General features: G+C 30.6%; 1 protein-coding gene across 1 annotated transcript in view; it reads right to left on the minus strand.

The window, feature by feature from the left end:
• The window catches only part of LOC134689718 (scavenger receptor cysteine-rich type 1 protein M130-like), a 43509-nt gene extending 34097 nt beyond the window's left edge, over positions 1–9412 (minus strand). Inside the window, exon 1 of the mRNA XM_063549685.1 lies at positions 9208–9412. Coding sequence (XP_063405755.1) covers positions 9208–9412 — 205 coding nt within the window. The remainder of the gene's footprint in view (positions 1–9207) is intronic.
• Between the last annotated feature and the right edge of the window lie 5802 nt (positions 9413–15214).

Consider the following 15214-nt stretch of genomic DNA (forward strand, 5'->3'; position numbering starts at 1 on the left):
CGTTTAATTTTCATAAATTTTTAACGAAGTATTCAAATTGACCCTTTGACAAAAATAAAAAAAAAAAAAAAAAATTTGACCCACCCGTATTATCAGAAAAAATACACTAGTTATATAGCAGTTTGACAAACACTAATTTTGATAATTGAGAAGCCTAATATTGCATTCACAACACAACGTAATTAAAACGTTTAGCTGATTTTACAGAGGTATCTCCCTGTAGTGTTAGGTACCACCTTAAATTAATTTTAAATACAAAACCTGAATTGATCAAAGATTCAATTCATCAATATTTGTAGTGAACCAATTAGTGTGAAATTTAAGGAAAATATCTAAATAAAATATAATTTTCCGATAACCTTGTATATGTTGTATATATGAAGAATTAATATGAATTGTCTGCACTCCTTTGCCACTTTTCCTAATTTATTCACTTGAAACACCAATATAAGACTTAAGTTTGATCATGTCTTAAGTTACTTTTCTGATCTAATAAAATATCTACTCTTAATTTGTTTTTTTAATGTTGAGAATACATTTATGCAAAATCGACGTATGCATCATTAACATCTGTTCTTACCTTTCTCAATTCAATTGGACTGGAAATATAATTCAATTTAAAGATGATAGTCACTTAACTAATGCTGTCAATTCGTTATCTATGGACGGCCGCTTTGGTATTTATATTGAGTGAAACGCTATATGGACATAGTGTTATACGTAAACTTATCTAAAATTATTATAAAGATTAAATACTTTTTTTATAATTATAATATATTTCATTGTTTAAAATGTTTGTGATGTTAGTAATAATTGCCTTGGCACTTTGATTGGCTGATTAGACTTACAGCCGAATTTGATAACTTTACTATTGACCAGTGTGGGAATTTAGAAATTCATATAAACATTATTTATTTTGTTATTACTTCTAACATCGCAATAAGGTAATTTGTCAACATTTATACTTATTCATGTTAATATTACAAAATTAAAGATAATTGTATAATAATCAATTAGTATTATGTAACTACAAACATGCAACGATCTATTGTATCCAAAACCACTGCTTTTTATATACTAGTATATCAATAATTAAAAAGACCATAATGAATACTAAAATAATCATTAACTTAATTTTTCTTTATCAATAGATGTATTTTAATATGTTTACGTCACTATCAAATTATTCTGCGTCGTAAATTTTATTTTAAATAAATATTCCTTATCAAGTCTGCCTGATTATCATTTGAATATAATACATATCATACATATAATTTGTTGACTTCGAATAACTAAATTGTTTGAAAATGTTTTGACCAACCAAATATGTTTATAAAAAGAATCAAGAAAAACAACCGATTATGCAAAGGGGTATATATTTGAAAAACATTTGTTACCTGAATAAACCAGCATAACACACATTTCCTGTACTCATTTAAATACAATGTACATTGTAACATCTAAACAAGATTGTGCAAAGCTTTCTGAGGTCTTGTGTTAAAAGTGTTGCCGACATGAAATTACTTTCCTGACACCAGTACACTGTATACGTGGAACTAAACGGAATATTTTAATAAAGCAGTTTTGAAAGAAGTGTTGAGCAATACAAACCTCACATAGTATTTTTTTTATAGACAAAATTATAATTATCTAACGCAACCATAACAATGAAAAAAGAAACAAATAGCAGTGTGATTAAATACAGAACATCAATATGAATCATCGCTTATATGTCAGTCATACATGTAAAGTTGGCTATATGTAAATGATTTTTTCTCGTTTTCGGATAGAAAGCTTTTATTTGATAAAAAAAATCTTCCACATGTTCCACGTAATTTTTTTTATATCACAAAAATGTGATACCTTAGGTATGACTGGTGTAAGGAAATTGTAATCCTTGGACTTAGTTGTTAGTAGATATATACGTAGTTGCATATGTTATAAACGGGGGATTTTAATTAGATGACAGTGTAAAGGGGGCATATATCTATACATAACAGATCTATTTTAACTTTTGGGTAAAGTAGGAGGGTCTGATTACAAGTCAATAAACTCATCATAGATACCAGAACTAAATTTAGTAAATACGCCAGACGCGCGTTTCGTCTACAAAAGACATATGAATGACGCTCGAATCCCAAAAAGTTAAAAAGGCCAAATAAAGTACGAAGTTGAAGAGCATTGAGAACCAAAATTCCTAAAAGTTTTGCCAAATACAGGTAAGGTAATGAAAGTATCTTGTATATGGGGGATACTTTTTTGTAAAAAAACACTTTGAATACAACCCTCTTTTCTTAAACTCAAGATCCTTGATTTTTTCATAAACAGCATACATTTTGAGGGCAATTTTAACATTCAACAATCTTTTTAGAACTAATTTTAATCTCCTCTTGTCGACCTGTTTCTTCCTTTAGATGAGGCTGACCTCATACAAAAACGTTTGAAAAGGTAAAAAAGAAGTAAGCAGTATCCTTTAACTTTAGTTTCCGCTATAATCATGGTTTAGATGGTGTCCTCTCACTATATAATTAAAGATGATATTTTTTTTGGATTTAAAATGTCAAGGGATTGAAGTTGGTTCTTCGAATTCACCCAAAATAATATATGAGAAAACATATTTGTTTTAGGTAAAGATCTATACTAATTTAAAATGCTCTTTTGTTAGCTATCACTTTGTTTTCGTCCATAATTTACATGGAATAATTGCCATTATGTCGTCGTTAAGCACGCAATCATGGTACTGGTTTTGTGTAAATCAACATAATGATCACAGTCATGACTTTTGATCTTTAAACAATTTGGTTGACGGTATGTTCTAATGATCATATCTCAACAACTAACTAGATTTGAATGAAGAGGTTTTTAAAATATTTATATCGTATTGTTTACCATTGTTTTTATAGAAGACGTAATTTTTACTTTATCCCGAAAGTGCTTACCATTTGGTAAGTACTGTCATCCTGAATCGGTTTTATTTCGATTTTTGTTAATATATATACTATCAACTACAAACACTTATTTGTTAGTTTTATCGTCATGTTTTGTTTAATTGAAGCAATTATATATTATATCAGTGTTGTGCTTTATTATGTCTAAATTGTTGCTTGCACCATTTGTTCAAGATGCCGGAACTATGATTAATTTCCATACAAATGGAAGATTCAGCTAGATAAAAACAAATGATTGAACACACCATATCTTCGGAAAATATCTGTACTAAGACATAGATATGACAGTTGTTTTGCTGTCTTCTGTGGTTGAGAAAATTTACGTTTGTCAGTTGTAATGGACGTTCTCGTCTTTGTATTAATTTCCGTAATACGCCTACCACAATCGGGGTCCATACCTTAAGATTATCAGTTCAAATGCAAGGAATAAAGAACAGACACAGATAAACATTGTAATAGTGTACAGTGCGATAAGTCACTTACGACTGCATGTATATTTTGCGATTAAGTTATTACTTGATAATCTCTTACATTACAGGAGTAACAGATAGGGGTAGCTTACGGTTAGCTTTTACATTTGGATTCTTCAACATCAATATGTATTTCTTGCAAATCATGCTTCACACAAAACATAAAAGAGTTTTAAGTCGTTTGGCAAAACATTTTTAAGTCTATAAGTTCACGACATTGCTGATTTTGTTAAGTATCATAGACTCTACATCACGGACAACCATACAAATTGTAGAAAAAATGAAATAGTTTCTTTTTTTTAAAACATCGATGACATGTTTTAACGACAACAGCCTGTAGCTTATTGAAGTCCAAGACTGAGACTACTCTGTGGTGTTTTCTTATTTCGAATGTTTTATGTTGCAAACAAATAGTTCACATTGAATTCACTACGTCACAGCTTTATTTATGATATTATTTTCTTGGCAATAGGAACCAGGTTATACGGAAGTGGTAAATATGTTCCAAATAACGGGAAGAATGTTAAAGTCAAGCTCTACTTATTTCCGAAAATAATTTACTTTCATGTAATGTTTCAATTAAGGAAAATTATTATGGATTTTCCGTAAAGAACATTACACACAGATTCTGTAATATTTCCAAAACGAAATTCACTAAGAACTAACTTTTACAGATTGAAGAAAACTAATTGCAATTGGCTGTGTAGGCCTGGGTGATCAAATCATGATCATTGATTACCAACTAAGGTTAAAAACAAGAAAAGTTTAGATGATTGTTAATATTATATAACTACTTTCGAATCTATAAGTACAATTACATAAAGTGTCATGCTACAATATTAAAGGTGATTTATTGTGGACAAGCCTGAAGGCAAATATACCATACCAAGGTGGAATAACAGACAATTCAATAGGACCAATTTTATTGCATGTCATGTACGTATTGTCCAAAGATGTTTCAATCAGTAGAGGAACACATTGTACTAAAAAGTTCTTTTCTGGTTGAATGTGGCAGAAAAAAACCACGGTCAAACAATGCAAAAAATCGTTCACCAAGTAAAATTCAAAATAGGAAATCCCGTATCAAACACTAAATCATTTTAAGTATGGACATGTTGAGTTCGTTATTCATAATACTAATGTCATTTAACTTAGAAATCGTCCATAACAAGACTCTTAATGATATCCATAATCCAGTATTCAATATCGGGTGAAACCACCACGTGATTGGATGCAGGCCTAAACCCTGCGTCTCATCCCTCAAGTTAGTCGTTAGATATCCAGCTGTGGTATTAGCCGCCAATCTTGGTGCAACGCTGCTTCCAACTGGCCTAATTTTTGTACAGGTGGTGTGTTTGCCTGTACCCGACAACGACAGGTCAAAAGAGTAAAAATTTGATTATGTATGTATAGCAGGTTATGTCTGACGTTGACTTCATTTTCATTGTTCATAGGTCAATGTTCAGTTTTCATGATTTGTTATTCAATTTAAAGATTGCAAGAATAGGTCTGTTTATTTTGATAAATGAATATTCATCTGACCTTGACCATGCTGACCTCATTTATATTGATAATTGAAAACATAAAATTTGTGTATTACTTGTCATCTTGTTAAAACCAACACTTTTAGCAAATCAATCATGAACCGTTAAGCAGAGGAGGCATTGGAGTGTGAAAGCCTAAATTTAATAAATGCAACGAAAAAAAAACAACAGCAGTCTACAAAACACAACATAGAGGATTTAAGACTGAGCAAAACACACCCTGACAAAAACTGAGATTGAACGTAGGTGCCTGTCCCAAAACAGGAGTAAGTAATTTAGTTGTTGTTGTTTGGTACTGTTTCTTATATTTGCTTTTTGTTTATTGTTTTGTATATTATGCTTATGTTGCTGCTGCAATTTTCTTCCAGGTAAGAGGGAAGGATTTGCGCCAGCAAAATAGCTTAACGCCGGCACATTCTGTATGTAAAAAAAACAGAATATGTAGAATGATTGACAATGAGACAACTCTCCAAAACACACCAATTGACATAAAAATAAACAACTATAGATCACCGTATAGCCTTCAACAATTAGTAGAGACCATACCACATAATCTGTGGTGTAACAGTACAAAAATAGAACGAACTATGGAAATCAGTTGAAAAAGGTTAACTCATCAGATGCCAGTCCGAAGTCAGAACCCTTTGATTGAATCCCCTTTAGCTGACAATTTTGTATGGCTTCTGCTCATGGTTAAACGATTAACGAATACATTTGGTTGTTATTTTCTGTGTCATTTGTTCTCTTTTTGAGAGTTGTGTCATTGGTTATGATTTTTTTTATCAGGTACAGAAGGGTAAGCAGATCCTGCTCCACATGTTACACCCATCATGTGTTCCTCAATATGTTGAAAGGTTATATCAGATAAGTAGTCAGAAGTTACTAACCTAGTACTTTAAATAAACCTTTCAGTAATTATAGTCAAAGTAAAAAGGAGGTAAAATGATTTATTATTAGTTATAAAAATATAAAACAATGTCCATGAATATTAGATGATTATTACCTGCTGTATAATGGAATGATGCAGAATTCAAAGTACATGACTGTTTTTAAATTATAAAAAAACATACAAGATATAATACAACAACACAAATTTAATGTAAATATATATATTGGTTTAGGGTCCAGCTGAAGGACGGCTTCGGGCGCCGGAATTTATCGCTGCATTGAAGACTTATTGATGAGCTTCTGCTGTTGTCTGTTCTATGGTTAAGTTGGTGTCTCTTTGACATATTCCTCATTTCCATTCTCAATTTTATTTAAAATATTAGAAATCTACATTAAAAGATCATCAGATGTCTGTCAGAAAACAGTACTAATATTTAGAATGTTGTCATACATCATATTTGTTGCACAATTGAAACAAAACCCTACCAAAGTAGACTCATGTTGGGATCCTTCCATTAAACATTTTGATATGAGCCAAGGCTTTGAACTACACCTATTGAGCTGCAAAAATATATTTTACAAAGAAATTTCATGTTTATAAATTTGCTTTCTAGAAAGACTTTTGATCACACAAAGTATATAATTTATCAAAAAAGAGTCAAAAATGGCCAATTTAGGTAAAATAAATCAATTTCATATGACATTATAGTGACATTACGCATGACCTTTCTAACTGAATAGTTCTTACTATAAATTTAAGTTCATTTTTAGTACAATTAACATCTCTAAAGAGACATTTTACAATTTTGGACTATTTCTAGAATTACCGATCATGGCGTTTATCATACTTCAGCTTTATAAAGTTACCGGTATTTAATGGTAAAGTAACGAAATTATCCAAACATTTAATGCCATATTGTATGGAATGTTCTGCATTCAAGGGTTCTACAGTGGATGCAAAAAGTATATACAATAATACTACAATATAAAAAGGTTCATTTCTTATCAAAACAAATTTCACTACAAAAGAGGTGTATTTTAACAATTAAAGACTGTTCCGTGCTGCTCAAGGCTTAAATATTTAAAAAACAAAAAACTAAATGGGTAAATTATTAAGAATCATATACCACCTATAATAAAATTGGCGTAAAAAGGGGTATCTCCGCAGAAGAACGAGAAATAAAATTGTCATTTCGCGATGAACGAATAATTAAAAATGTCTTGCACGTTAATCTTTTAATCGATTTCACGAAACACGGCGAATAACGAAAGTGTTTTCAGCTTTACGTGAAATAAAAATGGCAAAACACATTACACGAAAGTAACCCTTTACCAACCTCATATAAAAGTTACTGTGAAATGGTTTCTCCTCTAAAACCATTTATTATCTGTGAATACATTTGATTTGAATTCTTCATGGTTTAGGTTATTCATACAGAATGGTCACTAGTTGAGATACTTCAACAATTTTGCGCTATGAATTACTTGTTTTTTGTGGATTTTAAGGAATACTTTGATTTATATGTGACACATTTTATTTTAAGTCAACACCTCTGTGGCAGTTAAAGTTATCAGTACACAGACTGTAACTTTGACGCATTATATGTTTGCCAATATGTTGATATAATCTTATTGCCTAAAAAAGTTGAAAAAAAGAAGTTAAGCTTTACTTTTATACGGAAACTATTGTTAACAAAATATTTCAACGAAACAAAACTATCGATACCCGCTTCATATTTATGTCCCGATTCAGAAGCCTGTACGTAGTTGTCGTTTGTTGATGTGGTTCAAAGTCTAGGTATTTCACAGTTTGTATATAGATTGGTTTTGCTGTTTGAAATATTTTACACATTTTAATTGACATCGGTCTGAATCCAGCTCTAGTTAACCTATTCATGTCTCCTTGTTTAGCAAGATAAAAATAATGTCTTGCTCTTTCTTTCTCACCTAACATTTGAAAAGCTGTACCTAATAAAAGTAAATGATAACCATGCATAGTAGTATCTGCTATTTCGTTTGTTTTTGATAATTTATATATACATTCTCGGCATGATTCAAAGTCCTGTAGATGGTAACAACACAAAAAATGGAGGAAATGTGCAAATGATATGGAATTATGGGAAGTACGTAAGGTTATTCTCATCACGGTATTGAATGATTGAAGTTCAATTGGCAAGCCTGATGAATTCGATCCTTAAGTTGTAAGTCTAACACAGGGAGATGATAGTATCTTTAACAATGGTAGAAATTTCAGTTTAAGTATCTCATTCAGTGAAATCTTTGACAAAAATGTTTCATCTCTACTTTTTGACAAAGCGTAATTTATTATATCTATTGATGTTAAATAATGTTTGTGAATATAGAAGAAAGATGCCAATTTCAGCCATCCTGATACAGCATCTGAATGCACACCAACTAACAACTGGCTAAGCTCACATTTATAGTTTTTGTATTGCATTTTATTGTGTGTGTTATTAATATGGGGAAGTGCAAAAGGTATTATTTGATATTCAGTTGTAATTGACATTTTAAAGATATATCTAGATAGTGCTTTTCTGCAATGATGTAGCAAAATATCGAACGTGATTAGGATGTTTTTGAGAGGCATCTGTGTAATTAAATCCTCTAATATCGATGTCATCATTGAACTAATTTCACAAACTGATCTTGTTATTTCACATGGAAACCTTCTATAATCATGCAAAGTCTCAGATTGTGAAAAAATCTGAACTCCTATTTGATATGCATTTTTAAAGATGCTGATGAGTGTGTCCCTGTTTTAACTGTTAAACTTCAGATAGAACAATTTATTTTCAGAAATGAAATAATGTAACAATGTTGAATATTCTAAATAGTATAGTAAACTTTGTAAACAGGCCATAAAACAGGGTATAATTGTGTCTGGTCTCCATACTAAGGTGTCAGTTTCTTCTGAAATCCAAAACATTAGGGTCTTTAAAAAGTATGAACACAATAAACCTTTTAAATCTTCATTTCTATCTACTATTTCTTTCAATAATATTTTCAACAAAGCATAGCATAGTAACTGGGTATGACTAAAAGAAAATATGAGCATTTTTTCTGCTACAGAAAATGACATACGCCATTGAAGATTCTCGTTTATAGATCCCTTGTTGCCAATTGGAACAAATAAAACACCGCATGAAGTAATTTTGGAAATAAGTTCAGGAGAGGGTCATTTTAAACGTGATCTAGAAATCCATGGTTGTGCTTGAGATACCCACTGATCAGCTTTATAGCAAACTGCATGATCGAATGATTCATTAAGGTCTGATAGGCAAGGACCATGAATTTTTAAAAACAAAAAATCGGGGGATGTTGCTATCCTAAATATACAAAGTTGATTTGAAAGTAGGTTATCTCCCCTGTGTTGTTGAAGTTCTTGTTTAATGCTACTTGGTGTAGTAGCATAATTGTCATACAAGCGTAGATGTGTAAAACAAGGTAGTGTGTCATTAGTATCCATGACAAACACTGTCTTCCCATTTCGAACACAAACTTTATCTGATTCATATACTGCAATGGAATGATCAATGGACATCATATCATGATCACTACCTTTAAGTTTTAATCCTTCTCCTATAATTCAACTGGTAATTGATTGAGTTATGTTAGAGGAATGGTTAAAGTCCTTACTTAACCATGTCAAGCGCCTATCTCTTACTAATGTTTCTGATCCTATCTTCTGACACAAATATCTATAGCGATTCTGTTTTACTGTGAGACATTGTCCTTGATATTGTTAGGAATCTAAATAATGGGTCTAAATGACGATTTTTTTGCTCTATATCCGTGGAATGGTTTCTGGGCTGTGAAAAATCCTTTTTCTCTTTTATGGCGTTTTGAATGTTACGGTCTTAATACCTTGATACAACGTTATGTACGTATAGTTTATGGATGGAACTGTATAATTTTCTAGATATTCTTTTTATCCTTTTTATGGTTTCTAGGTGGTACTGTATAACTGTATTGCATTCTCTCGATCCTTGTAATTGTTTCTGGGTACTACTGTATTACTGTCTAGATTCTTTTTTTATGGTTCCTCATGGAACAGTACTATTGTGTGGGTAGTCTTTCTATCCTTGTATTGGTTTCTTGGTGGTATTGCATAATTATCTAGGTATTCTCCCTTTCCTTGTAACAATTTACTGATGGAACGCTATGCTTGTCAAATATATTCTATATATCAGTGTTATGGTTTCTGAATGGTATTGTATAATTATTTAGATATTTCTTCTCTTGTAATAATTTTTGGAAAACTGTATTAATATGTAGGCATTTTCTCTATCCTGGTACTGGTTTTCGAGATAGGTCGGTATTATTAAGTCAAAAGTCTTTTATCTGTACTATTGTCTCTACTTAATGGCTGTGTGTTTTTATATAGATATTCTGTTGTCCTTCGAAAGGTTCATGTTGAATTTCCTACCAAAAAATAGACAATTGAATATTTTGCTTATTAGTATAGAACCACTATAACTTGGGCCTCGTCGGAAAGAAAATACAAGAAAAATAGTATATTCTAAACAAACTGTTTTTATGTATTGATGCACCTTTGTCAATAAGTAAAATATATGTTTAATTGTTGTATCAAATGAAAGCTTTAGGACTTAGGATCATTGCAAATTCTTTTTTTTTTTTTAACTATTGGTAATTTAAGATATCTATGAAATTAAAATCGGAAGGTATAGATGTCTTGTTTTCGGATTAGAAGTAACCATTTTGTACTATCAAACTCTTAAGAACCAGTGCACTCTAATATTCTATTAAAGTTATGATGGGTGTAGTGTTCACATGAAAAGATCATCACTTTATTTGAACAGACGAAATAGCGATTAATGCTTTAAGTTAGAAATTAATATAAAATTTAAACAGACAAAGAACTGAAATGAGAACACAAAAAAAAAAACAGAGTCACAAACCATCAAATAACTACAAAAACTGAAATGTAAACACATTGACAATCTGCTTGAACCCCCCAAAACTGCATAATTCTTGGTGAACAGGAAAAACCCCACTTTTATAATATAAGAAATGTCGTAGTACATGTGGTAAATCAATTTTAAACCATCTTTTTTTTTATCAATATTGTTAAAAAAAGAGGGACGGAAGATACCAAAGGGATAGTCAAACTCATAAATCTAAAACAAACTGGCAACGCCATGGCTAAAAATGAAAAAGACAAACAGAAAAACAATAGTACACATGCCACAACATAGAAAACTAAAGAATAAACAACACGAACCCCTCCAAAAACTAGGGGTGATCTCAGGTGCTCCGGAAGGTGCTCCGGAAAGGTTAAATGTTTACAATAAAAATTGCATCGCTCTTTTACTTTATATGCTTTGCCTCAAATAAAGGCAACAGTAGTATACCGCTGTTCAAAACTCATAAATCCATGGACAAAAAACAAAATCGGGGCAACAAACCAAAACCGAGGGAAACGCATTTGCAATTTATCTTCTTTATTAACATTTTCAAATCGCTCGCTCGCTAAAATTTTTGGAGTCGATAAATCCGTAGAACGAGAAATTAAATCTGTTTAGCCTTATATGGCAAGGTTGCATCAACAGCACTCTCTGTGTACATTTTTTGCCTTTTCTTTTATGGAACTGATATTGTAGGTTGACGTGTTTGAGTTCTTCATGTTGCAATTTGCTTTGGAACTTTTCGTTTAGAATTTTCCTTTGAGTTTGGTATTTTTGTGATTTTACTTTTTATATCAGGAATGTCTTCTACTAGTTTTAAAATCAGTGTCAATCAGCTAGATTAAAAATTTAAAACCCTTATTATATTGAAATTTGCATCGTCAGCGCTCTCATGTGTATTAATTTTTTTCAATCTGTACAGATCATCTAGTTTAAAAGAGGTATGTCCTTAGAAAACATATATAATGTAAAGTGCTCTCACCTATTTAATTTTTCCAGATTTTAATCAAATTCATATAATTGGTAAATAAATACAATTTCGAAAAAAAAGTGCTATCAAATATTTTCTCTTAGAAATATTAAATTTATCAGATATTGCTCTCAAGTCTTCAACTCTCTACTAGTTAGATATTTCAAAAAGATCTTATAACTCTAAAAAAAATCTTTTCCGTTATTGCCTTATGACAGAATATATAAAATATGTACATCGCAGGGACATCGGAACTCTGTTCTTTTATACATTTCTATGAAAAATGGTAATAGAACATTAAAGTCAAGATAAATTAACATGTGAAAGTTGATGATGATACATGTAGTTATCAAAAGTACCAGGATTATAATTTTATACGCCAGACGCGCGTTTCGTCTACATAAGACTCATCAGTGACGCTCAGACCACGTAATCTTATTTGGCAAGACTCGCGTTTAAAAGTTGATAGTTCAAAGTTTGAAATTGATAATAGAAAAATTAAAGTTGATACTACCAAGATTTAAGTTGCATATTCCAAGATTAAATATGACAATTCCTAGATTTAATTTGATAATTTCAAGATTAAAGTTGATAATTCGAAGATTACATTTGGAAATACAAAGCTTAAAGTCGACAATTTGAAACAAAATGATGACCCAAATACGCTGATGTAATATTTAAAATATCAATTCCTAAGGAAAACACTACAAGAAATGGGAGTTCATTGCTTTTGTGAATGAATGGTATAGCAATAAGGGGATATCATGACAAAGTTTATTGATACATAAACTTAGCCGACTCCATTACAAACTATATACTTTGTGCTAAGTTTGTGAATGAAAAGCCAAGTAATTAACCTCTGCTACTTCAGTGTGATTTGGCCACTTATTAAATATATTTTGAATTCTTGAATATGTTATGTAATAAGTATCAATATAACATTAATGACGTTTAATTGTTTTATTCACAAATAGTAAATACGTTGAAAATATTAGGTCAATTCCCTTCTTCGTATACAAATTTAGTTGCATATTTCACTTATTGAAAGTAAAATATTACTTAACAGTTTCAATTTCTTAGAAAAATGGGGATAGCACTTTTTAGTTAAGTTAATTAATTAACCCTCTATCTTACTAAACACATCTTTTTGTTCAAGGGCATTAAAAAAATGCAATTTGATAATTAGTTGTATAACTTGACAAATTCTTCCTGAATTTTATGCTCTATTGATAAAACATTTTGTTAACGAGGATAAGGTAAAAATATTTCCTACTTCATTAAGGAAATTTCCAGGTATATTTTATTCATTGAATTCTAACATTTTCCTCAATTTGTAAAAAAACTTAAAATGAGATTTTTAATTGATTTTAATTAGTATATAACATGTATAATTACGACTGTATATATTCGTGATCTCATTGCTTTGGTTATTGAATAAAATAAAAATAAAGAATGTTATGACATATTATATTGACATTTATTCTAAGTTGATTCCCTCACAAACTATAGACTTACTGTTAAGGACATCGATTAACATGGTTAGATAACATTTTATGTTTTTATTAGTTTACTAGATACATTTTTTTACACAGAAATTTAAAAAAAAATACACTAAAGTGTATGTCCATATACATGGTTTTTTTATTACTTTGCTGTCGTTTTATAATTGAGATCTTTAAGTCATAAGAAACCTCAAATTAAAAAAAAATAATGCATATGTTTTTTTTATAACTCAATGGATAGTTTTCATTATAAAACTTATGTACATATACTTTTTTCGGAAGAAAACTCTTTAATTTATTCATATTTAGAAGAATTTTACTTTATTTTAATTGCTTCCTTCCAGGAAGCAATTCCCCGACATATTTTCCGTATGCAAAGTGACCTCAGTGTGACCCATCTCGTAAAAGTCCGGTGATCGCAATACGCATGGATGTCCTTAAATAAACTATTATCTGAATTTACATGTAAAACACGTGCTGAATTTACATGTTTTTTTGTTGATTGTTGGTGATTGTTGACAAACAGGTGACAATCGTTAAACTTCGGCTTCTAAACACGAACTTTAATTACCTGCCATATTTTCACAACACTGACCGATTGAAAAAAAGATTTACGATTATACGAAATTTATGCGAAAAAAATGAAAAATTCTGGAACAGAAGACTAAGTTTATGATGTTTGTATGCATTGGTTCAAGAATTGGTAGAACATTATTTTTCACCGGTCACTCGTTCCTTATGACTTTAAATCGAGATAAGATTTGATGGATTTTTTTGGTCCTTCAAAAATCTGTTATTATGCCCTGCAATTAGGCATCACTGTGTTGTTTAGTCACCCGTTGAATTTTCTATTATTTTCATTTTTTATATAATTAATAATAATATAAATGTTTAGTTCACACTGATTCTAATCAATGATATTTTAGACCCCCCATTGTAATAAGAATCAGAATACAAGGGCCAGGAAGACAAAGAGAGCAATCGTTTCTCAAATATTTTTAATGCATACAGTTATTACTTTGTTAGTCCATTTGTCCTTTTCTTTTTCAGTCCTCCGAAGAAGAATTAAATAGTTTACAAATGATTTCTTGAGCATTGTTTGTTTAAATCTAATGTATTTCATACAAAAAAGGGGGTCTACACGTACATATATGGGTACAGAATTCAAGCTAGGGTTTACCTCCTCCCTTCAATCATATATTGAATTATACAAAAATTCGTACCTATTTGTACATTTATACATTTCATTAAAAGATCACAACCAATTAATGTATATTTCTACATTTTGAAAATGCCTGTACCAAGTCAGGAATATGACAGTTCTTGTCCATTCGATTTTGGTGTGTTTTGTTATTTGATTTTGCCATGTGATTATGGACTTTCCGATTGGATTTTCCTCTAGGTTCAGTATTTTTGTGATTTTACTTTTTCCAAGCTATCATGACATCTTATTTCAAAGATACGTCATGAATGTTAACTGCATGGTATTTTGGATTCATAGAAGACATTTATTTGTTTATCGACAGAACACAGTTTTCACAAACATCATTGCAGAAAATGAACATGTATATGTTAAAACCTATCCATTGATTTATTACCTCGATGTGATTGCACTTCTTTAATATATTTGACATTCCAAGAAAGCGGCCTTTATTAGAAACAAGTCAGTGTATATACCTTTTAAAAAGAGACCCCGTTTGATTTTATAGAGTTGGAAGATAGGCTGTAGCGTTTATAGGTACGTGAGAGGTTTATTGCTTTAAAACCAGGTTTAAGCCACAATTTTCTACATTTGAAAATGCCTGTACCAAGTCAGGAATATGACAGTTCTTGTCCATAAGTTTTTGATGTGATTTGGCCATGTGATGATGGATTTTCAGTATTTTTAAGAATTTACTTTTTAACAGATTAATTGCTCATTGAATTTCTGTTTACCAATTTTTTAA

The sequence above is a fragment of the Mytilus trossulus genome, chromosome 11, assembly GCF_036588685.1.
Source record: "Mytilus trossulus isolate FHL-02 chromosome 11, PNRI_Mtr1.1.1.hap1, whole genome shotgun sequence".
NCBI classification, from domain to species: Eukaryota; Metazoa; Mollusca; class Bivalvia; order Mytilida; family Mytilidae; genus Mytilus; species Mytilus trossulus.